The 27,520-nt window shown below is 35.5% G+C and overlaps 1 protein-coding gene across 2 annotated transcripts; it reads left to right on the top strand.

Moving 5' to 3' along the window:
- The first annotated feature begins 5,388 nt into the window (after positions 1 to 5,388).
- abhd12 (abhydrolase domain containing 12, lysophospholipase) lies at positions 5,389 to 26,883 on the top strand. 2 transcript variants are annotated; one of them, XM_042742154.1, is made up of 15 exons: positions 5,389 to 5,443; positions 7,715 to 7,763; positions 8,935 to 9,094; positions 17,223 to 17,344; positions 20,074 to 20,179; positions 21,192 to 21,311; positions 21,780 to 21,810; positions 22,184 to 22,229; positions 22,332 to 22,461; positions 22,644 to 22,681; positions 23,741 to 23,820; positions 23,917 to 23,999; positions 24,404 to 24,482; positions 25,047 to 25,174; positions 26,199 to 26,883. In XM_042742154.1, exons 3-15 carry the CDS (start codon positions 8,937 to 8,939, stop codon positions 26,230 to 26,232), a joined length of 1,155 nt encoding a protein of 384 aa, XP_042598088.1. In that variant the 5' UTR covers positions 5,389 to 5,443; positions 7,715 to 7,763; positions 8,935 to 8,936; the 3' UTR covers positions 26,233 to 26,883. The 2 variants fall into 2 exon arrangements, with proteins under 2 accessions (XP_042598088.1, XP_018945921.1); XM_019090376.2 differs by lacking the exons at positions 5,389 to 5,443; positions 7,715 to 7,763 and adding an exon at positions 16,815 to 16,937 and having other exon boundaries at positions 8,957 to 9,094.
- The last annotated feature ends 637 nt before the right edge of the window (positions 26,884 to 27,520 follow it).

The raw sequence follows: 27,520 nt of genomic DNA, 5'->3' as shown, positions 1-27,520 counted from the left end.
AGAGAAATGCCACTGTTTTCTTGTTCTGGCGAGAACATATAATTGCTGGATTATTTGAAATCAAGGACATTTTGGTCCTCTATAGACTGGATTGACTGAAATTTGAGCGTACAGTTTATGAACAATTAAAACTCTTAAAGATCTCAGGGTCTTAAAACATACTGGAGCCTGACGGGATATGATATCGCCCGGCTTTGTGACTATAAGATGTCAATGCAACAATCCAAAAAGATTGTAATTAACAGATACATTTAGGAAGAAACACCATAGTTGTCTATAGAATGATCATGAGCTTTGGAAATGGGAAGAGGGAAAGAAAAGCTTATTTTCATAGATCTTGTCACACTTACGTACAATTACTGTAGTTAAGCAAAATATTAAATGACAGCAAAATCAATATATCAGACATCACAGTCTTGTCTACTTAAAATGCCCCCCTGTGGCCTACTCGATCTAAAGAAAAATGAAAACTACTAGACCTGTACTGATGTGGAAGCACCTCAAACCAAATACAGTCTGTATTTATGAACTAAACTGGCCTACCTTTAGGTATTTTCTAAAAGTAATTTTAGAGGCAGTTCCTGGATTTAGAGAAATAAAATCTGTTAATGTCAGAAGCCAAGCTACATTTTAGTGCTGAAAAAATTATATAATTTTTAAAGAGTCAACACTGCCCCCTGGTGTTCGTTATATGCGTAGACGTTTGAATCAGCACTTCGCGTTGACTTCCAAGAAATTTCACAATTATTTTAAAAATGCTCAAATAGATATATATTTAAAAAAAATAATAATGTAACATAAATTTTAAATATCACAATATATTTTTTATTATTAAAACAAAGCAACGCATTAAGTCATTTTTTATATTTTAAAATGCTTGCCTGTAGATTCAAACTGACATTTCATAAGTAACCTGAACGAAAGAACCGGGTGTGTGGGATAGTTTAATATCATTCACTGTCCATTTGTGGCTCCTTTTTCCAGTGCTGAGAGTACTTTACTCGCCACTAAAACATCATCCTCACTAGTCCCCGCCCATGCGCCCGGCAGGTAAGTATTAATAAAAGGATTTTATAATGAAAACCCAGCAATTATAGTTAGACTCAAGCACCCTCGTCCAGGATCCCATCCCATCTGAATATGAGTCTAAACGCAAAGCACTTCTTATTCAATTTGTACAAGCGGCAGGGGTGTATGTGTTATTTTAACAGAGGAGACAGTGGAGGACCACTCAACTTCAAACAGGACAGGGTCTGTGTGTGAGAGAGAGATTTAGGAAGCTTATCAAAGAGGTGAGATCATCAGCACCGCGCATCAGTCAGAACTTGGCTGGTTGCTAGGTGATAGTGAGAGGGTATCTTCAGAGGTACCGCCCACACACTGCTCTGTCACCAACAGAATCATGATCTGCAGAAGTGGCCACTTGACACATTTTCTGCATTGTGAAGCACATGTTCCTCGCCCCTCCATCAGGTAATCCTGTAATTATTTTATTGTCTGATTATTTGTTTATTTAACAGAAACCCCCACAACTAAGCGATACAAGGGCCTTGAAAACTGAGAATAGGGCTGAATTGATTCAACTGGGCATCTCAGAAGTCAAGCTACAGTATACACCATTAAAATGTATATATTATACTGTGTCCAGTGGTGAGAGCAGAGCTGGATGTCATGTTCATTATATCATATTATTGATCAAAAATGACAGTATAGAGATGTCACATGATTACAAAACATTTCTATTTCAAATAAATGCTGTTCACAAAATATTAAACAGAACAACTGTTTTCAACACTGATGATAATAATAATAATAAGGTAATAAGGTTTTTGAGCACCAAAATAATAAGCACCATAATAAGGTTTTTGAGCACCAAATCAGCATATTGAATTTTGAAATGGCTGCTGAAAATTCTGCTTTGCCATGACAGGAGTAAATTATATTTTAAAATATATATTAAATTTTGTTTTGTTTTTTGTAATTTTTGATTTTATTTGTGAGTTTTACTGTATGTTTGATCAAATAATTGCAGCTTCAGTAAGCATAAGAGACTTTCAAAAACATAAAAAACTTACCAACCTTGAACTATACATGAACAGTATGTATGTATAGGCCTACATACAGTGGTCCTACATTTGAAATTAATTCTTTTCAGTGCACTATATAACAAAATATCAAACCAAGTGGTATTTGCAAACATGTTTTTGTTTTTTGTAAAATTGTTTTCTCTCTGTAATTTAATAGCTATTAACTTTGTTTTAGTGAATATATCACTAATGTTGTAGTCATTTTAGTGTATTCAGTGTATATAACATATATTTTTTTGTCCACTTCTTTTTCATTTTAGTCAGTTTATCTAGTTTTAATGCAATAATGCAGTTAGCTTTAATAGTATAATATAATATAATTGTACATTTTTAGGTGACATATCAAAATTTGGTTGTTTTGACAGTTTATCTATTGTTTCAAATTGTTTTAAATTAAATTAAAATGAATGCTGCTTATTCCTTGGTTTGATATTTCAGACTTTAATGCAATGATATTCTTTTTTTATTTTCCAAGTGTGGCTAAAGCATCAATTTTAGCCTTCCACCATACAGTACATCTCTTGAGCATGGACCATTAAGTTTGATTAAGAATGCTGAAACTGTGGCAAAGCCTGGACAAATCGGCCTGAAGGTTGTTTTCAAACTTTCCATTCTGCTATTCATCATGGGAGCATGCTGTCATCTGGATATTCCTTCTGATAAGCTACTGTAATTACTGGAATCAGAGATCTATGTTATCATTAGCTTTGTGCACAATGAAGAGATAAGAAAAGATGAAGAGAAAGAGTGACAGAGAGAGATGAGTGCGTATTTGAGGGCATTCAACCCCTCCTCTTCACTTGCCATGGTTTAATTCAGATTCTAACACCATAATGCAGTTTTACTCAGAGCTGAAGCCTGCAGATTGTTCTGATGGGTATTGTGAGTTTTGATGGCTTAAATGAGTAAAAAGTCAGTGTGAATGCAAATGTACTTTGTTAGTGTCACCATGAAAATGGCAGCATGCCTTTTTAATGCCTTATTTTTACAGCTCTGATTATAGGTTGGGTATTCAAACAAGTGAATGAGAAAACAATGAGCAGGCAATCAGGACTTCATAAAGCAGAGAGCAGCATGGGGACAGATTAATGAGAGTGCGTCACACACATACGCACTCAAGCAGCCTTTAGAAATGACACTCATGCGTGTGACATGTTAAAAGAGGGCTTGCACTTTGAGTGGAGATGTGAAAAGGATCAGAGGACCGTTAACGTGTAATTTAGAGCCCAATCTGACTGCTGTTTGCACAAAAGCAACAGAAATTCTGTCAGCATCAATATGGAGAGACGTTTCGCGAGTCACGTCGACCCTACAGAGGATGGCTCATACACCCACATGTCACATACAGTAGCATTCAGATGAACAACAGTAACTGCTTTTAATTTGGGTGTTAAAAACAGTCTCAATGAGAAGAATGGCTTCAGGAGAGAAAAGCATTAGAGCTAATGGATGGGAGACATACGTTGCTGTTAGATGACCCTATAAATCATAAAATCATTCAGCATGTAGGCTATTCATTCAGACACTTTTTTAACTATGGGTTCCCACAGGGTTTGTGAAATTACAAACAAAATTGTTTTTTCTTTTCTTTTTTTTCACCATATCATAGGCCTACTGTACACAATCAGAAAAAAAGGCACAAGCTGTTATCCAAAACTAAAAAGGACATCTTTATACCTTTTTTTGCCCTAAACGAAACATATTGGAACTTTAAAAGTACATATTACTTCAAAAAAGTGTAAATATTGGTACCTTTTTTGTTTATGTTATTATTTTTGTCATATGACAGTCTTTATTGACATTTTAAATGTGGGATATTAAACCAAATCAAGGCAGGCAGGTAAGCTACTGGTAAATATGTGAAAAGACACAGAAGATATGTCTTGTGTGAAAGTATTGTGTCATTAAACACCACACTTTCAGTGCGTAAGTTTGTGAAAGTGGTTGGGTGAAATTATTGCTCTGCTTCACAGTGGATCTGCAGACAGAAGTGATGGTATACTGCCACCTTTCGGACAAAACAACTCAAAACATACAACGTCATCATAGTAAGAAGTGACGATTTCTGAAAATCGTATCTACTTGTAGTAGCAGTTTAATCTGGTTTAACATGTAGAATATTTCGTTTTTTATAAAAAATAAATAAAAAATAGTTTTTAGAATACTAAATACATTAAATAATGTTAGAGGGGGATCAAATGCCCATCTAAATCTAAATTAAATATCTCTAATAATATATTTTCATTAACATATCCTCTTAAGACCCGAGAAAAAAGTTTTAGGAAAAAAATAGTTTTAGTCTTTATATTGTTTAGAGCATTAAAAACTGTAGTAAAAAAAAAAGTTCATAAGTTATGCTATATCCTCAGTAGAGGACATCAGGATTTCTTTAAAAATAAAAATAAAAAGACGTCACCAATACCTTTTTAGTTTTTAAGATTTTTTTTTTAACCAAAAAAAAAAGGAAAGATGATTCTCAGCTATGTTATAACAGAACAATTCAATATACCATTTTTCTTTCTGCAAAATGTGTGTAAAATGACCACAAACTGGTTTTCTCATTATATATAATGTATCTATAAACTAAATCTAATTTGCATATTAATGTGTTTTTGGGGCAACATGTAATGAAAAAAAGAAGTGTACTAATGGGAGTAGTAATAATGTCAAGATTTTCATAATAATATTTAATATTTCATAGAATATTGAAATGTAATTTCTTTCCCTATTTATTTGTTATGTCTCCCAAAATGCGTAATAAACATATAACAGAAAGTCATATTTTGATTTGAAATCCCATAACATTTTCCTGAGACGTTGATTTATGACACACAATTTAAAAATTAGACAGATTTAAATGATAATTACAAAATATTATCATTTTCCATAAGAGTGTAACTAAATTAATTTCAGACATTTTTGATGACCAAGGAGAGGGAAGGGTCATTGTGAAACATCCAAACATGTAGTATCTCTGAAAAGCCGTGAATGTGCTCTGTACAGGACATCCAGACTTAAAACTGTGGCATGTACAGTCTCAGAGAAATTCACAAAAATATAATGTCCTGATATGAGGCAGCAGGGTCTTAAGAGGTTAAAACATAGACTTAAACAAAAAATATAAAAAATAGGGCTGTCATTTTATTTTATAGAAAAATCAAAAAATTCTATTTTAGCATAGCCCTATCTAATTTAATAATCTTCATATACATCATCATCAATTCGAAAGATGAGTCACTCACTTGACACATTTTGCCACTATTTTAATGGCAGTGTGGAAAGCATGCTCCTTCCGTTGCATGAATTATTGAGTTATGGTCACGTGAGAGGAAACTCACTGGAAAAACTCACTAGTCCACGCGTATTTTTGATGGATGTTTGGAAATGTTTTTGATTTTGATGAGCTTGTTGAATTACAATAATTGAAAAAATATGCATTGCATTAACCGTACTTGCATATTAATGCATTGAATTTTAAGTCTTGCATTATTATGGGCTGATATCCAACATGGTTGTAAATTTAAGCCATGAATATTTCAATTAAAAACATTTCAAACAGATTTTTATAATCAAAAATTCAAGAATCCATATTCACCTTTCAGATTTCACTTCCAAAATATTCGATCTGTTTAAAAATACAACCTATAATATTCAACAAACAAGTTTCAGTCCATTTTATTTCGCTTTACAAATTCGCTTCCACAAAATTCAGTGGTTCAAATTCGACAGTAAATTCAACGTTTCACATCCGGGAACAGCAGGAAAATCAGTAGATTACCGAGCATAATCTCATCTGCTGTAAATCGTCTTCACCAGCAGGAAGTGTAAGCGCGTCTTGACAAGCATCAAAGTAATAGAGACGAGAGGCCTTCATAAAACGTCATTTGTCGAAATGGACCGAGCGGTGAGTACAAGTTATGATTTTATTGATCAGTATACTGTATTTATATGCGGAATATTAAGATTAAGACCCAAATCATTGTTTACTCAAGTGTCTAAGTGATCATCTTTACCCCGAGTACACAAGCTGTGTTTTTTTTTTACTGCAAAGGTGATGTGATCAATATAAATCCAGAAATCTATTGCCTTTGGGTAATTTTTTTTTTTTTTTTTTTTAGGAAAACCACTATAATACGCTGAAATAGAAAGTGTATTGTTTGATTATGCCACTAATGACAAGATACTAAATAGCACCATTTTTATATAGCACCATTAAATACAACCCAATCGCAATTCTAAAGTAAATCTGTCACTTGTAAATTAAAAAAGTTACATTTCTACCACTATATCAGTTATTCTCCGTCTTTAAATTAATAGGACTTGTCTCTATGTCTATTGTCCAGGTAAGGGCTTCGTTTCTCAAAAATCAAACCAGAGCGGGTGTTTTTCATCACTGTATTTCAGAAGGAAAAACCGACTATGTTTAGAAAATGTTCGATTTCATTTTTATTTCATTTTTTTGCATGCTCTAAATGCTTCATAATAAGGCAGCGTTTGTGAGCTCAGCACCGGAGAAAACCGTACCTCTCCCGCTATTAAAGTGCGTCCTGCCTGCCGCCACGAATAGAGTGTAAGGCTGCGGGAAACACTGGGACTTTGGTTCTACGATCTACTTATACCTACGATGCTTTTGATAAACGAAGCCCTTACCCGGACATAGCAGAGACAAGTCCTATTTAATTAAAAAGACGGAGAATAACTGATATAGTGGTAGAAATGTAACTTTTTTAATTTCAAGTGACAGATTTACTTTAGAATTGCGATTGGGTTGTATTTAATGGTGCTATATAAAAATGGTGCTATTTAGTATCTTGTCATTAGTGGCATAATCAAACAATACACTCTCTATTTCAGCGTATTATAGTGGTTTTACTAAAAAAATAAATATAATAAAAACAAAGGCAAGAGATTTCTGGATTTATATTGATCACATCACCTTTGCAGTAAAAAAACACAGCTTGTGTACTCGGGGTAAAGATGAATCACTTAGACACTTGAGTAAACAATGATTTGGGTCTTAATCTTAATATTCCGCATATAAATACAGTATACTGATCAATAAAATCATAACTTGTACTCACCGCTCGGTCCATTTCGACAAATGACGTTTTATGAAGGCCTCTCGTCTCTATTACTTTGATGCTTGTCAAGACGCGCTTAGTTTTATGAAGGCCTCTGACGATTTACAGCAGATGAGATTATGCTCGGTAATCTACTGATTTTCCCTGCTGTTCCCGGATGTGAAACGTTGAATTTACTGTCGAATGTGAACCGCTGAATTTGTGGAAGCGAATTTGTAAAGCGAAATAAAATGGACTGAAACTTGTTTGTTGAATATTATAGGTTGTATTTTTAAAACAGATCGAATATTTTGGAAGTGAAATCTGAAAGGTGAATATGGATTCTTGAATTTTTGATTATAAAAATCTGTTTGAAATGTTTTTTAATTGAAATATTCATGGCTTAAATTTACAACCATGTTGGATATCAGCCCATAATAATGCAAGACTTAAAAATTCAATGCATTAATATGCAAGTACGGTTAATGCAATGCATATTTTTTTCAATTATTGTAATTCAACAAGCTTTTTTAATTCAAAAACATTTGGCATTATTTTGCTTCCATACACGCGTCCTGTCAAAACATCCACAATGAAATCCCATCAGAATGAACAGGTTGGGTTTTATGATTCATATAATACAGAATTAATGACTACAACTTCATACTTATGCGAATGTTTTTATACATTATTAATTTGTTTGATCTTCGTGCTGTCACGTTGACGCTGTTGAGGCTGTTTTGGAAGTAGTTCTTCTCTAATATGTGCATTTATATTTTAAACTTTTAAAATATAGTTATTTGAATCCCTTAGTTTGACATGTACAGTATGTGTTTGTTTATTTTGATATGGGCAAATGGTGCGATGGTTTTGCTCGATAGTTAAACTATCATAGACCATGCATGTTATTAGATATTTAGCGCATGCACTAAATTACACCAAGATAGAGGAAGTCTACGACTTATTTGTTAAAAACGTGGCAAGGCTACCTATTGTCTATAATTACACTGAAGCTGACATGTTTTAAGTGGCCCAGTATAGCAGGATGAGCAGGTTTGGTCTGTACGGAAGTAAGTCTCTGTAGGACAAATTGTGATGTTGCCAGATCTCTTTAAATCGCTCTGTTTTCTTTGTAATTTAACATTTTTATATGAAAAAAGCGCACAGCGCCCTCTGGAGCTAGAATTCAAGCACTAACTCTTGCTGCATACCTACAGAGATGTTAGAAAAAATATACAAGATTACATATTTCAAAGCAGAACCTTCCAATGATCTGGCAACCCTTCACTACAAGATTTAACCGAACGAGAGAGGGCGCTACGGCTCTGTGTGATTGGCCTTTGGCGGAGCAGAGCGCTGTGTGATTGGCTGTTGGCGGAGCAGAGCGCTGTGTGATTGGCTGTTGGCGGAGCAGAGCGCTGTGTGAGGGGAGCAGAGCGCTGTGTGATTGGCTGTTGGCGGAGCAGAGCGCTGTGTGATTGGCTGTTGAATCGTCGGCGTGGGCTGAGCGGAAGGACGGAGGGGGAGAGAGGCTGCGCTGATCAGCTGGTCTCTGCAGATATCCGACTCTTGCAAAACAATGTAGGGAGAAAAAGTGCTGAATGTCACAGTTGCCGGGAGGTGAACCACCGGATCACACACACCGTCGCGGAACGACCGGATCCAGCACGGCTGCAAGATTTTTTCAGCAGCTCTTCCGCTCGATTCAGCGAGGATACGCGCAGGACTGCAGTATAATACCTCCAGTCTACTCTGTGTGTGTTTACCTGTGCTGTTTCACGTTTCAGTGATGCGAAAGCGAAAAGGCAGCGCAGACCATGACAGCTCGTTCACGGGTAACGTTACACTACTGGACGGCAGCTCTGATCTAAAGCAGTGCCACAAAAAGACAGACGCTGCCTCTGATCCAGGAGGTTCGGGGACAGCGATGGGGAGACGCTACAGAAGGTGAGACTGACAGCTGCTGTTGCACATGTGGCACTGATGTTCTCTGGCTCTGTACCTGTTTTTACCAGTATAAGTTTCTGGAAAGCTTGCTCAAAACATATCTTTGGGTTTTGAAACTGTATTAAACACAATCTAGCCGTATATTAACTTTTATTAACAATTCTGCATTAGTTCAAAATCAGTTAATAGTTAAAAATGGCAGGTAACGTTAACTGTTTTGTATATAAATCACCAGATGTATATCTTCTCCATTGACTCTTAGTTAAAAAACCTGGCTCTGTTCTTTTTAAGTTATGCATTTTCAGTTTCATCGGATGTATTTTCAGCGCACAGTCCTGTTTGATGCTTGTTAATATGATATCGCATGCATTATTGTCATTCTTTTCATATCCAAGTGTCTTGAAACTCTTTTGAGGCATGAAGCCACATAGATTATTCTCTATGATTGAATCACAGTCCCACTTGACTCTCTTGAGACTCTTAATAGTATTTAGGCTGTCCAAAACTAGATCAGCAACTTCTAGTAGCTCTTTTGCTTCAGTTATATAGAGTATTTCCATCTCAGTCGAGTGAAAAAATCTAGAAAATCATATTTGAGCCCATCGGAAGTCCCTTACATGCAAAGAGAGTTATTTTTGTGATGCATGGTTAAATGTTAAAGTGGAAGCAGAGCTGAGTCATACAGTTTGTGTTTTTACTGATATGTTCAAAATAATGTAAGATTGCATTGCTGTACTGTAAGAGGATGCATGGTGGGAATAGTCATGTTTAGCCATTGTCTAGGCATATCCCCCCCAGATTTCAGGCACAATATTAGGCCTTAAACGCAAAGGTTCTAGACATTTCTCCAGTTTGTTTGGTCTTGCCAAGTTTAAACAGGTGTATGTTTAGTGATGTCATTCTTCTCAGCCAGGGCTTGCTCTGCAGATCAAAGTGGGAGGAAGCTGGACATTCTGGTCCAGCAATATGGTGGTAAAACATTGTATGCTCAGCAAAGAAACATTATGTACTGCCAGAACATGTTGCCAATTGGGATCCTGAAGGGTTTCCCACAGATCAGTGCTTCTCAGCTGGTGGGGGTTGCAACCCCAAAATGCTTTAAAGATAACAGGATTGTATTTCGATTTCATAGTTGTCATGGCACATGGAAATAGTAACTGGCTTTGAGTGAATTGCCTGTGACTTTTGACTCTGGAATCAGTTAAAAAGACCCGCGTCTCATGTTTGCTTAATGTACACTATGATTCAAAAGTGTTTGAAGCAGTAATAAAAAAAGTTTTGCTTTTATTCAGCAAGGGTACATTAAATTGATCAAAGTGGCAGTAAAGACATTTATAATGTAACAAAAGATTCCTGTTTCAAATAAAACTTAACATTGATAATAAGAAATGTTTATTTAGCACCAAATCAGCATATTAAAATGATTTCTGAAGGATCATGTGACACTGAAGACTGGATTAATGGCCGCTTAAAATTCAGCTTTTATCAAATGAATAAATTCCATTTGAAAATATATTAAAATAGAAAACAATTGTTTTAAATAGTAATATTTCACAATATTTTAGTGTATTTATGATCAAACAAACGCAACCTTGGTACGCATATGAAACTTCTTTTTAATAAGTGGGCCTGAGCTGGTATATGCTCTGATCTGATTTATATTGGGATTTAGCTGAATGTGGAAACACTTACAGCTCTTAACTAAAATATTGTTACCAAATATTTCAGGTAGTAGCAACTGAGCAGATGTTATGAAAGATTCAAGTATAACAAACCTGGAAAATGCCCTGTTATAGAAGACGTTGTTTGCCAAATTAGCATGAAACTCTAGCAGGAAACAGTACTGTAAAGTTCTACCATGACATCTCATTTGAACTGAAATGCTACTCTACTATTGCACTGTATCTGATGGCGCAGTAATCGGACTCTGCTCCGGGGCTGTATGGGTCTGGGGTATTGGGTGCTGGATCCGGTCATGTGTCCGACACAGGAGCTGCTGCTGGTTAGTCTGGTTGCATTGACCTTTGTGTGGCAGGCCGGGTTCAAGGTTAAAAGGGTCAGTTTAGCTTTAATTCACAGAATCTGTGAAATTCAATTAGCTTAAATCCTCTGTAAAGTTTTATATATCAAAAGTTAAAGACAACATTAAATCGCTTGTAGAGCACAGTGTTCTGTCCTTGTTTATGCATTTGTTTATGGAAAAAGGAAGTTTGGCTGGCAATATTTTTTCCAGGAAGACAATGATGGCATATTTAAATACATGTATCTGCTTTCTTTTTACTATCAGCAGATGACTTAACGTTAGCATGAAATGAAAATTCAGCATATCTCTTTTCTAAATTCATATTATTGATTTTATTGCGAATAATTCGTCCAAGCATTTAATTTTTTAATTTTTTTTTAAGTTAATTAAAATGTCGTAAGTTGATCTTCCAGTGAAATGACAGACTTCCTTCTCTTCTCTATCTGTCCTATATTTTTTTTATTTTCGATAATCCGTTTCACCTGGATATACGTGACAATGTGGAAGAAAAGATCTGTTGCTATTTCTGTTTCATAAAGACAACAAAAAGTCTAAAAGCCACAAAATGTCAGTTTTGATTTTATGGGGTCTTTTAAAATAGGTTGGTTAGTTGCATTCCCTTGTTCTTAAAGACATCCATTTAAAAGAGGGGTGGACTACCCTGCTTCCCTCTAAACCATGTCAGTTATATACTGCACATTTCAACCTGAAATTCTGGTCTGTTCTTACATTCTGGGAACAGGAGCTCTAGATCAAACATAGGCCCAAGAGGCATCTAATCGTGACAATTTGGTGTCTTATTTTAGCTCTTCTTGGGAAAGTGTGTCAGGTTTGATAGGAAAAATAAGTCTTGACAAGGTGTCATCCTCTGAAATCTTTTTTTAGATTTCAGGAGGACTGAAAACATAATCTTGACAATGACTTGTCTTGAGAAACAAATCAAGGGTGTGTTAATGTAGTGAAGTTTCTATGAGCTCACGTTGGTCAACTAGTCATCTTATATCCACCAGTTCAGTCAGTTTTTCTTTTTATTGCTGTAGTTAGCATGGTAACAGAATGCTGTGATTTCGCTGTTACACAGTTTGCACCTTCTTAGAGAAGAGTTCACAGGCGTATAAATGATCACAAACAGTGCATACCTCGATTCCCTCCATTAGATGAAATCTGAAACCAAACTGGTACCCACCCATTTGTTGATATTGAAAATAATTTGAATATAATATAGTTTTGCACTGCTCTAAACCGGGTTGGTGGTGGTCTATCCTGAGGCCGTTTGAAGAAGACTGATCTTTGGTCGAACAGAGCCTTAACTTATTCTGGCATCTCTGTCAAAACTGCTCTTCTATGCTGCGCTGAGTGGTCAGAGACACTCATTAGGATGGGTGAAAGAAGAGACGAGTGAAAGGGAGAACGAAAGGAGTGAGGAAGGAAGTAGAGAACCTGAGATATAGCATGCATCTGTCTCTTTTTCATCTTTAGGAGTGCAGTGTCTACAGTTTCACGTAGCCTATCCTTCGCATGTCTGTATTTTGCCTTATCTGATCCCATTTGCGTTATTATTATAGTTCGATGCGAGGGCAGACTGTGTGCCATACAATTCCACATCAGCTGTTATCTAAAGACAACATGAAATACTTCCTTAATAAATGTCTTTAATCTTGTTTGTGAATATTATTTTAAATGTTCAGTTGTTTTCAGTTTCTAGTGCATTTATTTATATAAATGCTCTGATTTATGCCTTGATTCATTTATTCCAAGAATCGAAATATTCCGTAAGAGGGGAATTACCACTGTAAAGCTAGTTTCCTCTGTAAATATGTCACATTACCAAAGTTAAATGAATTATGAATGCCATTTCATTTTGTCTAATGGGGGAAGCTAATAGATAACTTCCTGTATTATGTTACCAGAGGACACCATTTTTTGCTGTGTTAAAAGCAGGAAGCATTAGAGTCCTCTTCCTACCCCAAGTTGTGCTACCAGACTTGGGTTTCTCAGTGTCACCTCAGTGTCTCTTAGAGAGTCTGGTCCATCAGACCTGTCAAAATCTATTAAATGTAGCTGTAGCTGCAGGTTTCTGAAAGTGCTCCACTTTTCTCTACTTCTACTGCTTCTTCTTTATCATCTTCATTCTGCACGGTTTAACCGTTGATTGTAAGCCTGTCCTGGTTTCACATCTAGTCCTTTTTTACATTTTTGTTATGAAAATCTGATGTTTGCTGAAATAGAGACACGGTTTAATTTTTTTGTGAGTGTGTTGGGGCACTTTGGGGTATGTCTGCTTCACCATAAGTCATTAAAAAAAGCTATCTTTATGGGCACACTTGTCACCCTCACCTTGTGGGGGCTTTGAATCCCAACGGAAAATGGAAATGTATGTTTAAATGTAGGTCAGATGTCCAGATATTGAATATGTATCTGATACACTGTAAAACTACATTTGGAAGTGGCTCAGAATGGATGCAAAATAGCTGATGTTTGTGGAACAATATCCGATCTATATCAGATGTTAAAAAATTCTTACCGAACCCAACCTTCTCATTGTTAGTATTTCTAGCTAATTATTTGTCAGTGTTTTAACTACTAATCTGTTAGCATTATGCAATATAATGTAAAAAAGTGTTTATGTTCTTAACTCAATCCACGTGATTTTAGCAGTCAGGGCTTTCGCCGTTAATTGATCATGGTCATTGACAGAGCTAGTATTTGGCAGTCGGTGCTCTACAGCTGTACTAGGATATCTGGGACATTGATCTGGGCAGCTGCAGTTAAGAGCTCTAAAAGCATATCCTATACCAATATCTGCTACTTAGGAGCTGTTGTCTGGTACCCGCAGACATGAGGCAAGCCTTTGGCGTCGGACAGAAAGAGAAGGAAGAGACAAAAAAGTTTTCCTGTGATGTTTTCAAGTGGAGGTGATCTAACTGCGACTTTCAAGACCAGAGTTTGAGGTTGGAGTAGGGGATATGCTGGTTTTATTTGGGCTTAAAAGATAAGTTTGAATCTAAATCCCATGAGATCCGCCAATAACAAGTCTTAGCAGAACTTAGCCTGAATTTCTTTCTGCTGTGGAATACAAAAGAAGATGTATTTAAAAATCTCTCAGTGTTTTTTGTCCATTCAGAGAAAACCACTGGGTTCCAATAGTGTTCTATTGTAGAATGGCTATGAAATGGTGTTCAGGTTATTTTTCTTCAGTGTTCTTGTGTAGGTCAATTAATCCTAAAGTAGGCTTATCGTTGAGTACAGCAGGATCTTACTGCCTGTCTGCTCTGGTAATACACAGAATTATGCATCTGTTCTTTGCTAAATACACTGACCTTAAAATGATCCAATCATTTATTCATGTAGAATCAGACATGCATTTAGGGTCTCACTTTTCCTGCATAGTTAATGCCAGGTATATACAATTACACTAAAATGGCTAAATAATAGTCAGACAACTGCTTAGTTTTATTGTTTGAGCATTGCTGAAGTAACAGTAGGCTTCAGATTGACTAAAGAAATGCAGTGAGGGAGAATTCTCTGTTATAAATTCTGAATTAATAGCTAATGGGTTATTAATAGGTTATTGGGTAACTACGATAGTCTTCTCAGAGTTTGATGTCTTCATGAATATGGTATGAAGACTGCTGCTGACTGCTGCCAATTTGCGAATTCTGAATAAACTCATTGGTGGGTTTTAAAGTTTTAAGATCTAGTCTCTATTTTAAGATGTATTCACTTGACTTGATGATTTCAGAGTGTGTTTCTGAGTGTTTGGGTGTGTAGGAGTAGTGTGTTGGAGGTTATCATTTTTAGAGAGTTGCATCCTGTCAAATGCAGAGACTGACACACACACAAACACACACAAATGGAAGTAAATGACCAAGGAGGTGCACTAGAACAGATCCAAAACTGTCAAATTACAGTGATCAGTGCAGTGATTCATGATATATGTTATGCTTTAAGACATGATTGTAAACTGAGTAAACCTTCCCATCTCTCCACGTACAGTACCGGTCAGAAATGTGGGGTTAGTAAGATTTTTTTTTTCCTTTTTCTGAAAGAATTGTGTTATGTGTAATATTGTTTGGCCAAGATTTTTAGCCTGTTCTCTCTCATTCCTTCCCATCTTTTTGCTGGATGCACTAGTCAGAAACACTCTGTCCCAGTGCAGTCCGGACTCCTGATGCCCAGACAGCTGTAATAATGCCCATATGGCATTGGATCAGCATGACTTAACATATTAGTGTTACCCTGAAGGTATTGAAGCTCTGGATCGGATGCACTGTGCAGATATGTACCTGCAAAAACAGTGTGTACAAGCACAGATCTGCACAATTTTATAACCTAATCAGCCACATAAACAAATAAATGGCTTGTTGTACTGGATACAAAAGTATGTATTATCAACAACAAGTTTATGCACACACACACACACACACACACACACACACACACAAAATAGCACCTTTGGCTGTATTTGTGTAAGCACTATACAGTAATGAGTCTCAGTGCAGCCTGTGTGTGCTGTATTTAGCTCTGCTGTTGCACAATAGTCTAGCTCTCTCTTTATCACAATCACCTTGCACTCTCACTTACAAGCAGAAACTCTCACACGCACCACATGGACACACACACACACACACACACACACACACACACACACACACACACTCACTCAGATCTAACCTTATGTGACTCACTGCCAGGTGACCACACCATCTTATCTCTGCAGGGAACTCAAGATCAGGCACCTGCTGCATTAACCACCTGGAATAACTACAGTGCAAGTTACAAGTGCAGTTAGAGATGTGGTTTGTTGGTTATTTGCGTGCTGACACATTGATATGTGGGTTTGGGTTCTCTATACTCTTCATCCATCATTTCCTGTCTTCTTTCTACTGCTCGTTTCCATAAACACAGAAAATCAATGGATTCTTTTATTTAGTTTGCTCCAATTTGTTTACATTATAAATTGAAATTCTGACCTATCTTTAGTTCTTCATGTTTAGGTAGTTAAGTACAGTATTAGTCGATCAAAGTGAGCATGTGTGTTCTGAAGGAGGCAGAGGAAAGGTCGTAGGGATGTTAGATGCCATGGTGGAACTGATCCAGGGTCAGCCGGATCAAACCGGATGCTCAGCTTTGGCTCGCTTCTTGGATTATTGCTTTTACTCCTCTTTCTCTCTGTCTGGGACATTCTCTGTCTTCTTCGTGTCCTGTCTTTGCTGACTCTCTCTCAGTTCTGCATTATTAATAGTTTTAGGAATATTCTCGAGGTTTCATATGACTGCACCTTTATGGTTGCCATTCACTGTGAAGAAACTAAAGTGTATACAGCATATACACTGCTGTTTGAAGAAGTCTCGTATGCTTAACAAGGTTGCGTTTGTTTTATTAAAATACTAGGTAAAAACTGTAATATTGCACAATTGAATTTTCAGCATTCTTCAGTCTTCAGTGTCACATGATCCTTCAGAAATCACTGTAATATGCTAATTTGATGCTCAGGAAACATTTATTACTATCAGTGTTGAAAACAGTTGTGCTCCTTAGTATCCTCCTAGAATTGAAAAGTCACACTTTAATTTGTATATTAGGCACACACTAACAGTAGAGCTCAGGGCATTAAGTCAGACAGGGTGAGTTTGTTCCTCTAAGTGATCTCTTGCTTTCTCTCTAATTTTAATCATGACACTTTATACTCCCCAGGCACAATTTAGAGGTCACTGCTGGCCACAAAGATGCACACTGTCCAAGAGACAGTCCAAGACCAAGAGAGGACAGGCCATGTTATGAGGACCGTTAACCATTCAGTTCAAAAGAGAAGAGCATGTCTGAAAACATTCCCAATAAACACTTTTGTTCACATCTTGTACTTACACATGACAAACCTTCTATGTGATTTATTTTTAAAAAGCATCATTTAATATTGCCACAATATTTGCTTCAACTGTCCAAAGTGTTTCAGCCAGTTAACTTGAGAGAATGTTGTTCTTAACCAATCACTGCATGTCTTGTTGAATAGGACAAAATACTGCTTTATTTATTATTTTATTGACTATACGTGTGTTAAATGAATCCGTGTTTTATGTAACCAGTTCTTCTCTCTGTCTGCAGGGGTGGTCTGATATGGAGGCTGAGGAGGATACTGATCTGGGTGCTGGGAATCTACATCGCAGTCCCTGTTATCATCAAAGTCTGTCCATCAATACAAGCGAAATTAGTATTTTTAAACTTTGGTGAGTATTTGCAACCAGTTTTTATTTAACTGGGGAATATTTTGGCCAAACTGTGTGTAAACATTGATATTTATGCCAGTGTTTGTATACTTTGGCATTCAGACATGTCAGAGTTTTTAACATTTTTTTATAATTTTTTATTAGTATTTTCATGGACACACTTTTGTTATCATTTGCAAGTGACTTAATCAGTCTTAGTAAACTTTGGTATTTATGTCAGTGTTTTTAGCACTTTGAGAATTTAGTCTAGTCTTTGTAAACATTTGTGTAGTGTGTATTTAGGCCTCTCTTTGTAAACTCTTTATTTATTTATTTAGATTCTTTACTTTTTTAGTGAGTATTTGTTTTAATTTTAGGAACTAGTCTGACCAGTTTAACCTTTTGTATTTAGACCAGTCATCTTGCCATTTGCATTTTGTTTATTCAAGCTAAACTGCCATGTAAATTGTCATTATTTTGGATGTTAGTTCTTGTTGATTTTTAAATTTAATATTGTAACACGAGTCAGTTTCCATAATTTTCACCTGCTGCATCTGTAGTGAAAGGACAAGCTTAGGGCATTTAGCCTCAAGGGAAATGTAGTGTCCAAGGAGATTGTTACACTGCATTTTCCCAGTGTAATATTCAGCACGCTCAGAACAACTCTTAGACACATTCAGTCAAGCACGCTTTTGTTTTCGAGATATAATAACTGCACACTGTAGCATCTGAAAATTAGTAAAGAAAATTTTTGTAACAATGTAAAAGTTTTTATGTTCACTTTTGATCAATATGATGACCAACACTTTGTCCTGATGCCTTAGCACCTGTTTTGCAATATAACGTCTTTTGGTTAAAGTGATGTCCATCACAGAACAGAATCTGCTGGACCTTGTGACATTTAATAAGACATTATGAACATTTTGATGTACAGTTGCAGATTGCATCCATCATCAGCCTTTTGCTGAAACGACCAAACAAAGCCGTCATTCATCCATCAGTCCAGATAAATGCCCACTCTGTTTACTGCTGAGGTCCTGTCTCATTTCAACAGCATCTCACACACGCCTCTCAGTTTTATCAGATAATTCCTATGTTGTCACATCATAGTTTCATTTCTCTGATGTTAGTCATGTTCTGTGGTGTTTTGGGCTGATGTTAGCATTAGCATTGTCAGCAGTGTCACACTGTTTCTGTCAGCTGATGTGTTTCACCACACTATTCTGCTTCTGTTTGCAGTCTGAGCTAATAATGGACAAAATTTGTAGAAGTGTGACTGTAAGCATCCACATGTCTGCTTTACTCAGAGAAAATCTGTGACTAAGGTCTATGAACTTAGTCAAGTCATCAGTCTCCTGAGAAAGCTTGTGGCACACTTTCAGTTCCTAAATTGCAAACCTGCTGTTAGGTTATTATTATTATTATTTTTATCAAAAACAGTCTTAATTTAAATTTGCATGACTGTTTTAAATTCTCAGACCAGCCACGGCAGTTTGAGGAATTTAGCACCATAAGTTTATTTGTAATTTAAATGTTGTGTATTATTATAAACACTTTTATTATTTCGTAAAAAAAAATATTTTTATTGAAGAGAATGTAAAGTTAAATCTCATCAGGAGCTGACTGAACCTTACTTTACAGAACAGCTTTACACTTTTTAGCATTGTACAGAACGCCATGAACTTTGTGTGAAAATTAGAATTGTTAATAACTATAGAATTAAGCAACTTTTTAACTGTATCTTTTATGACCTCTGTTTGTACCTACTGATAAAAAGGTTGGTGTCTGTAAGATTTTTTTTTTGTTTGTTTTGGAAAGAAGTCTCTTCTGCTCACCAAGGCTGCGTTTATTTGACCAAAAAACAACAACAACAAAAATATTTTATTGTAATATGTGACCCTGGATCACAAAACCAGTCATAAGTAGCACAGATATATTTGTAGCAATAGCCAACATTACATTGTATAGGTCAAAATTATATTTTTTTCTTTTATGCCAAAAAATAATTAGGATATTAAGTAAAGATCATGTCCCATGAAGATATTGTGTACATTTCCTGCCATAAACATATCAAAACTTGATTAGTAATATGAATTGCTAAGAACTTAATTTGGACAACTTTAAAGGTGTTTTTTTTTTCTCTCTCAATATTTGGATTTTTTTGCACCCTCAGATTCCAGATTTTCAAATAGTTGTATCTCAGCCAAATATTGTCCTATCCTAACAAATTCAGCTTTCAGACGATGTATAAATCTCAATTTCAAGGGTCACATTGTAAAATGTAATTTATTTCTGTGAGCTGATTTCAGTGTCACATGATCCTTCAGAAATCATTCTAATATGTTGATTTGCTGCTCAAGAACATTTATTATTATCAATGATAATAACACTTGTCAGACAGTTCTGCTTTATATTTTTGTGGGAACCATGATACATTTTTTCTGGATTCTTTGAATAGAAAGTTGAAAAGGATGGCATTTATTTGAAATAGAAATCTTTTGTAACCTTATAAATGTCTTTACTGTCACGTTTGATTAGTTTATTGAATCCTTGCTGATTAAAAGTATTAATTAAAAAAAAAATACCATTTCATAATCGAAATACAATAACTTTATCCATCCTTTTCCCATCAATTCCCGATGGAAAAAAGTCCTGACCTACTTATTTTCCTGTGGAGTATCCTGTTTAACTCCGAAATATGTTGCATTCAGTTTCATGTTGACGGTTATCTTTTTGTCTCTCTCTTTCAGTGCGAGTGCCGTATTTTATAGATCTGAAGAGACCACAGGATCAGGGCTTGAATCACACTCGCAACTTCTACCTGCAGCCGGAGGAGGGAATTAACATTGGAGTGTGGTGAGAGCACAGACACAGACTACAGCTAAAATACAGACACAGCCTGGCCTGCCTCCACCCTTCATCTCCCTGCCTGTGCCTGTCTGTCTCTCTGTCCTCACGTTCTCTACCCTCCAGGTTTCTGTCCCTCTTTATCTGTCTTATGGGCATGGCTGTCTTCCTGAAGGGCGTGGGAAAAAGTGCTGCACTTATTGAAACATAGCCTGTGGCCCAAAGTGTGTAAATCCGTGGTGACAGTGGACTGCACGGGCCTGTGGCTGCTGGCCATTGGGTGTGACTGTGTGTGTGTGTTTGACTTTCACTGAGTAACAGTGGGAAGGGCCACATAAGCTTCCTGCAGCTGATGCTGTAGTTTTCTCTGCATAAATAAGCTTGTCTGTGCACTGGTCAGATTCAGTATTGATAATGAAGTCTTGATGAAGTGAACAGTCCTAAAGGAATACACTACTGTTCAAAAGTTTGGGTTCGGATGCATTGAACTGATCAAACGTGACAGTAAAGACATTTATAATGTTACAAAAAAACTATTTCAAATAAATGCTGTTCTTTTGAACTTTCAGAAGAATCCTGAATAAAATGTATCACAATTTTCCACAAAAATATAACTGTTTTCAACATTGCTGCTCAAGAAACATTTCTTATTATTATCAAACTAGCACATTAGAATGATTTCTGACAGATCATGTGATGCTGAAGTCTGGAGTAATGGCTGCTGAAAATTCAGCTTTGCCATCACATGAATAAATTAAATTTTTAAATATATTAAAATAGAAAATAGTTACTTGATATCGCAGTAATTTTTTACAGTATTACTGTTTTTACTGTATTTTTGAACAAATAAATGCCTCATGAATGTAAGATAATTTTTTTTTCAAAAACAATAATAAAAATTGACCAACCTCAAACTTTTTTAATGCTACCACGTCTACTTACTGTCCTCTTTGTAACAGCTGCGTATCTCTTTTGTATATCCTGTCATCTCTCTTTCGATCTCTCTCTCTCTCTCTCTCAGGCACACAGTACCTTCAGTGATGTGGAGGGAGGCTCAGGCAAAAGATGCTGAATGGTATGACAAAAGCTTCCAATCCAGTCATCCGGTCATCCTGTATCTCCATGGCAATGCTGGAACAAGGTACACAAACACTCAGGGACTTGTGATCAACACCACTTTATAAAACCAACTTGGTGTCAGAAATGATTCAATTGGAGTTAAAGCTGGAATGCACTTTTGCAGACTATACAGATTTTTGCCCCTGTCTGGAAGAGTCAATCTGCATATTTGACCACAAGTCGTGTTATGTATGATGTGCATAGATTGTGATTGTATCCAGTCGTCGGAGATCAAACCTGTTTGATATTTTGAGCTGATTTTAGAAAACATGTTTCCTTCATTTGTTATGTGTGTTCTAGCAATGAGGCCATATTTCTGTGTGAGTCTGTTGTGTTCAGAATGATTTGAAAGTCTGGTAGTATGTGATCCTCAGTCAATGTATGATGCCTAGTGTTTCCTCTGTAACCATTTTTATTTGGAAAGATTTGCAGTTCATCAAATGCAAATCTCTAGTCACTTTACTTAAGCTTGGTTGTATGTGTGTTTCAGAGGAGGGGATCACAGGGTTCAGCTGTACAAGGTAAAACATTTGAATTTACACTACTGTTTTCAACATAATAATAACTGATTTTGAGCACCAAATCAGCATATTAGAATCATTTCTGAAAGAGTCCCACGTGACACTGAAGACTGGAGTAATGGCTGCTGAAAATTCTGATTTGCCATCACAGGAATAAATTACATTCTAAAATATTTCAACAAAAACTTATTTAAAGTGGAAAAATCTTTAACAACATTACTGTTTTTACTGTATTTTTCATCAAAGAAATGCAGCCTTGGTGAGCGCAAAAAAAAAAAAAAAAATCTACCAATCCCAAAAATCTGAAAGGTAGTATACATTTAAGTTTTGAAAGTTAATGTTAGACATATTTTTTATCTTCTTGCCTCTGCAGGTTCTTAGTTCATTAGGCTACCATGTAGTCACATTCGATTATAGAGGTATGTTGGGTGTCTATTTTAATGCACTATCCTATCATGCAAGTCAGAATCCCATTCCCAGTCTCAGAGTGAAGCACCATATGGTTTTGTTTGTTTGTGCAGGTTGGGGTGACTCTGAGGGCAGCCCTTCGGAGAAAGGCATGACGTCAGATGCTCTCTTCCTCTACCAGTGGATAAAGCAGCGGATTGGCCAGAAGCCTCTGTACATCTGGGGACACTCACTTGGCACAGGGTGAGATGAACTCACATGAACCATCTGAAAGAGCACTATTGATGGTGTTTTTCTTTCTAGATGTGGATTTTCTAGTTCTTGGAATAACATTTTAGTTGTCCTTTGACATTATGGAATTGATTGTGTTACTCCCTGTGGTATATTTGAACTGTAGCTGATGCTGTTCATTCCTGTTTTTCCAGAGTGGCCACTAACCTAGTGAGACGTCTGTGTGACAGGGGTACGTGAACATACATTCATGCATTTGTGTTTTCTTATGAGCTGGGGTGTTGCAACTGAAAACAAATAGTAACCAGCAGCATGAAAATACGGTTTAAAACCAAGTAGAAACTTGCAACAGTGGCTTTATCTGTAAGTGGCAAGCATTTACAAATCACTTTAAATACATGTATAAACACTGTCACCTAATTATTATTCAGCAGAACTCATGAATAAATGTCACCAGAAGAAAAGCATAACCTTCTTGTGGATATGTCCCCACGAGGAAAATGTGATCATAAAGGGACTAAATAATGATCAGGATTTACACAGTCCTGGAAAATCTTGAAAATCCAAAAGTGTGATTTCAAAGCCTGGAAAGGTTATGAAACTTAAGAAAATTTTAAAAGGTCACGGAAATTTCTATAGTCAATACACAGTACTTTTCAAAGGTTTAAGGTCATTATAAATATATATATATATATATATATATATATATATATATATATATATATATATATATATATATATATATATATATATATTATTATTTATTATTATTATTTATATTATTATTTATTTATTTTTTCATTAAGGATGCATTAAATTGAACAAAGATAATGTTACAAAAATGTAAAATAAAAAAAAAAATAAAAAGAAGAAGAAACATTTCTTAAACACCAAATCAACATGTTAATTTATAAAAGTGATTTTTAATCATCAAAAAAAAAAAAAAGTTGGATAAGTCATGGAAAATTCTAATTTGAGTGTAAAATAACTGAAGTTGTATTTTTGGTTTAAAATTGTTTCATGATAATTACAATTAGTGAACATTGAATTAATTAAAGTTCCCTACAGAAAGAGTTTCGGAATATAATTTCTTCATTTCTTGTTAGTACATAAGCGGTGACTGTGTTTATGTTTCAGAAATAGACAAGCTTTCGGCACTGTCACTGTCTGATTAAGAGTGAACTAATGTACTTGCCAAGCACTTCTAATCAGTCTTTACGTTACATAAACCTGTAGTTGAGCCACTGTTTTAAACATGAAGGAATGATGCAGACTTCCTTTGTGCTTGCAGGAACGCCCCCAGACGCCCTAATTTTAGAGTCACCCTTTACCAATATCAGAGAGGAAGCCAAGAGCCATCCCTTCTCTTTGGTGAGAAACCAAGTTCCTGTTCGATCTCACATACTGCCTTTGTGCAACAAATAAACATAACTAACCTTGAACATTTATACATGTTCATTTGAACAGGTTTACAGATATCTGCCAGGCTTTGACTGGTTCTTCCTGGATTCTATAACTGCAAATGATATCCGATTTGCCAGTGATGAAAAGTAGGTTCTTTTAGTCTTCTATTTCTCTGTAAGTTTATGTGTGAGTGATTGTTTACTCTGTGTCCACCTACGAAGACTGTTGCGTGTTTATACAGCAGGGTGTCCTTGCAGCTGTGTTCTCTGTTCTGCAGCGTTTTCACACGCTAGTGGCTTCATCTTCCTCTGAGAACTTGTTTTAGAAACAGACTTAATGTGCATGTGTATAAATAGACCTTTTTAGTGTTCAGCCACATGTGGGCATTGATCCTTGAGTCACAGATGAAGTGATCATGTAATTCATTACACAAACCTCTAGTGGAAGGTCCCACACTATATAAAAAAACAGATCTATGTCCTGAATCCCTGTAAGGCGGTACTTATTTTGAGTTTGGAGTATCTCAAACCACTGTCTCTTTGTCTCTTAGTGTCAACCACATATCCTGTCCGGTTCTGATACTGCATGCAGAAGATGACACAGTCGTACCTTTCCAGCTGGGAAAGAAGGTAAAATATCAGTGTCAGACAATGAGAGGGTTTATTTAAAACTATAATATTGATATTTCAGACTCTAAATTCAGATTGGATGAGCCCTGTTAAGAGCTATTGTAAAATAGCTGATAGGCTCATTATACTTAAATCACAATAATTTGATCACTTGTTATGATGAAACCTGATTGAGTCGATGCTGGTGTTGGGAGATATGGTTTTTAAGCACATATGGCATGTATGATTTTTTTTATTTTTATGTGTATATAAATTAAACAACTTGTTACAATGGTAAACAAAGGAATATTCTGACATAATACAAACAGAATAATAAAACGTTACAGTAAACCTTTTTGTTTTGTTCAGAAAGAATCTCTATTCTACTTTATAAAATAAAACTACACTGCTACTTATAGCTATTTGAAGTATAATAATAATAATAATAATACATTTATTTATTACTATTATCATTACAAATTATTGCTGTTGTTATATATTGTAGTATCTGTTAATGCATTTGTTTTAAAAATGGTCTGTTCTTCTCTGTAACAATAACAATGATAATAATCTTTTGATCCACAGCTATATGATTTGGCGGCTCAGAGCAAGAGTCTGAACGGTCATAAGGTTCAGTTCATCCCGTTCCCCAGCTCTCTGGGCTACAGACACAAGTTCATCTACAAGAGCCCACAGCTACCACATATACTCAGGTGTGTATGCTTTACAAACTGCTGCTACTCATATTTTTTCCCACTGCTCAGTGCTGACAAAACAGTTTGGCTACATTCATCTTTTTATTCTGTTGGTTGGGAATACAAGTTATTTTTAGGATTGTGCCAGGTGGTGCAGTTTTTACATTCTTCTCCAGGTCCCTGACCAACAGCTGTGGCGATAGTAATTCAGACTGAAATCACTGTCTATATGTTCCAGTTTGTGCTGAAACTGAACACAGATATATGTTTTTATTTGAGATGTTTTTTGTTTTTGTTTTTTGCTAATGATCTTTCAGGGAGGCAAACCTGTACATTTCTTTAGGAATGTCTTTAGGAACACCAGATGAACTGCTGTTATTCAAAATTATTTATATGAAGTAGTCTGAAGTTTTAAGTGATAATGTTTTATTTTATAGAATAATTATTAATTTAATTATTGTCAAATAAGGTATAAAGTGTTATATTTTCATTTGTTCATATTTTTATTTTGAAATAATACAAAAAAAAAATCACAACATTTAATATTTACATTTAAACGATTTAATGAAAAATAAAAATAAAAACATTATATGACTTTGCATTGTATAACAATATACATTTTTGAAAACATTTTTTCAGAACTAATTACCTTCAATTACTTTTAATCAACTGGTTGCAAGGTCATTTTTACTGGATATATTAAATATAGTTCATCTTAATTTTGAACATTTATGTTTATTGTTTTATAATTGGAACAAGTGTTAACATTTTCCATGAAACATTTTCATGAAAAGTGTGCTTATTTTGTTTAATGACACAGTGGCACAGATATTTAGGTAAAACATTAAAATATTTAAGGGCCACTATACATTTAATTAAATTTATATTAATTTAAAGTTTAATTGAACATTACATTTTTTTATAAAAGTATTGGAAATGCAGTGTTTGAGATTAAATAAGTAGTATTGAAATTGGTTGCATTTAGTTCCAACAGATGGGAAATTTAAGAATTCTAATGTGGTGTTCTTTTTGTCTCTCTCAGTGATTTTCTCAGTGTGCCGCATCCCCACGTGTAGTCATGATCATTTCAGCCGACTGCCCTCTCTCTCACACACTCTCAGTCAAACACACACATGTACACAGTCTATGTGATCTGCACTGTGTACATGCACACACAAGCATGGACTGAAGATGCACCAGTTCTTTTGCATTTCTTTGTTAACTTAAAACCTGGAGGAAGAAAGTTATCATCATTAAGAGAGAGACAGGGCTGTGTGATTTCTTACACCGCCTCCTGTTGCCATGGTAACAGATCTGAAGTGGCAGCTGGAGCACAAAGTATGCAAAATAATAATAAGATAATGCACTTAAATAATGCTTAAGTCAACAACCCTCTTCAAAGGAGAGACGTACTGATGAAGTTTTAGCCATGGCACTGCGAAGACCACGAGGATTATGGTCAAAGGGATGAAAGAGGACAACATGCTATAATGATGTCATTGTCAGTGCTTGCTGACTGCAGTTCACTCCTTTTTTACGAACATAAAACAACGACAATATCATGGACCTTGTTTCAATTCTGAAATCCACTCAATGTGAACAGCGAGTTGTGTACAATAAAATGTGTCTTTTCTTTTTTTCTATCTTTATTTTTCCTCACGATTTGAATCATGATTTAAAATGCAGAATTTTGTGCTGCTTGGCATTAAAACTCTGTGATATTTTTATCCGATGTTTTGTGTATTGTGATTATGCTGTTGTGTTTGCTTGGTACATATGCAACTCAACTGCATCAGAACTGAATGAGCTTTTGAAATGAGATTTCCCTCCCCAAATCCACAGAGGTTTCATTATTTTAATGCATTTGGTTGCTCAATACTAGTTTGCATGCCTGTTATTGGAAAAAAGATTGTTGCACAGTCAAAAGACAACAGAAAACTATATGAAATCCTTTTCTTTACTTGGTTATGTGGGTTACATATTTTCTTTGGTCTTTATACTCTCACTTTGCACATTCCAAAAATAAATAAATAAACAAAATTATTAATTATTACCATAAAATGTTAAATACCAAAATCAAAAACCTTAGTGACAAATGTTAAAAGAATGACTGAATTTATTTTTATTACATTTATTACCCAATTGATATACACTATTGTTCAAGAAGTCTCATGCTCATCAAGGCTGTTTTTTAATTGATCAGAAGTATAGTAAAAACAGTAATATTGTTAAATATTATTACAATATTTTTTGTATTTTATATATTTTCAAATATAATTTATTCCTGTGGTGGCAAAGCTGATTTTTCTGCATCATTACTCCAGTCTTTCTAATCATTCTAATATGCTGATTTGGTGCTGAAAA

This window comes from Cyprinus carpio, chromosome B17 (genome assembly GCF_018340385.1).
Source record: "Cyprinus carpio isolate SPL01 chromosome B17, ASM1834038v1, whole genome shotgun sequence".
In the NCBI taxonomy this organism is placed as follows: Eukaryota; Metazoa; Chordata; class Actinopteri; order Cypriniformes; family Cyprinidae; genus Cyprinus; species Cyprinus carpio.
Note: the sequence above shows the minus strand (reverse complement) of the source record. Positions and strands in the feature narration are given on the sequence as shown.

Bases quoted from the DNA above. Each gene is read 5' to 3' on its own strand.
- abhd12 (XM_042742154.1), top strand. From the start codon at position 8,937: ATGCGAAAGCGAAAAGGCAGCGCAGACCATGACAGCTCGTTCACGGGT. The intron at 22,462-22,643 runs GTGAGATGAACT...CTGTTTTTCCAG, and splicing joins GGACACTCACTTGGCACAGG to AGTGGCCACTAACCTAGTGA. The intron at 24,483-25,046 runs GTAAAATATCAG...TTTGATCCACAG, and splicing joins CTTTCCAGCTGGGAAAGAAG to CTATATGATTTGGCGGCTCA.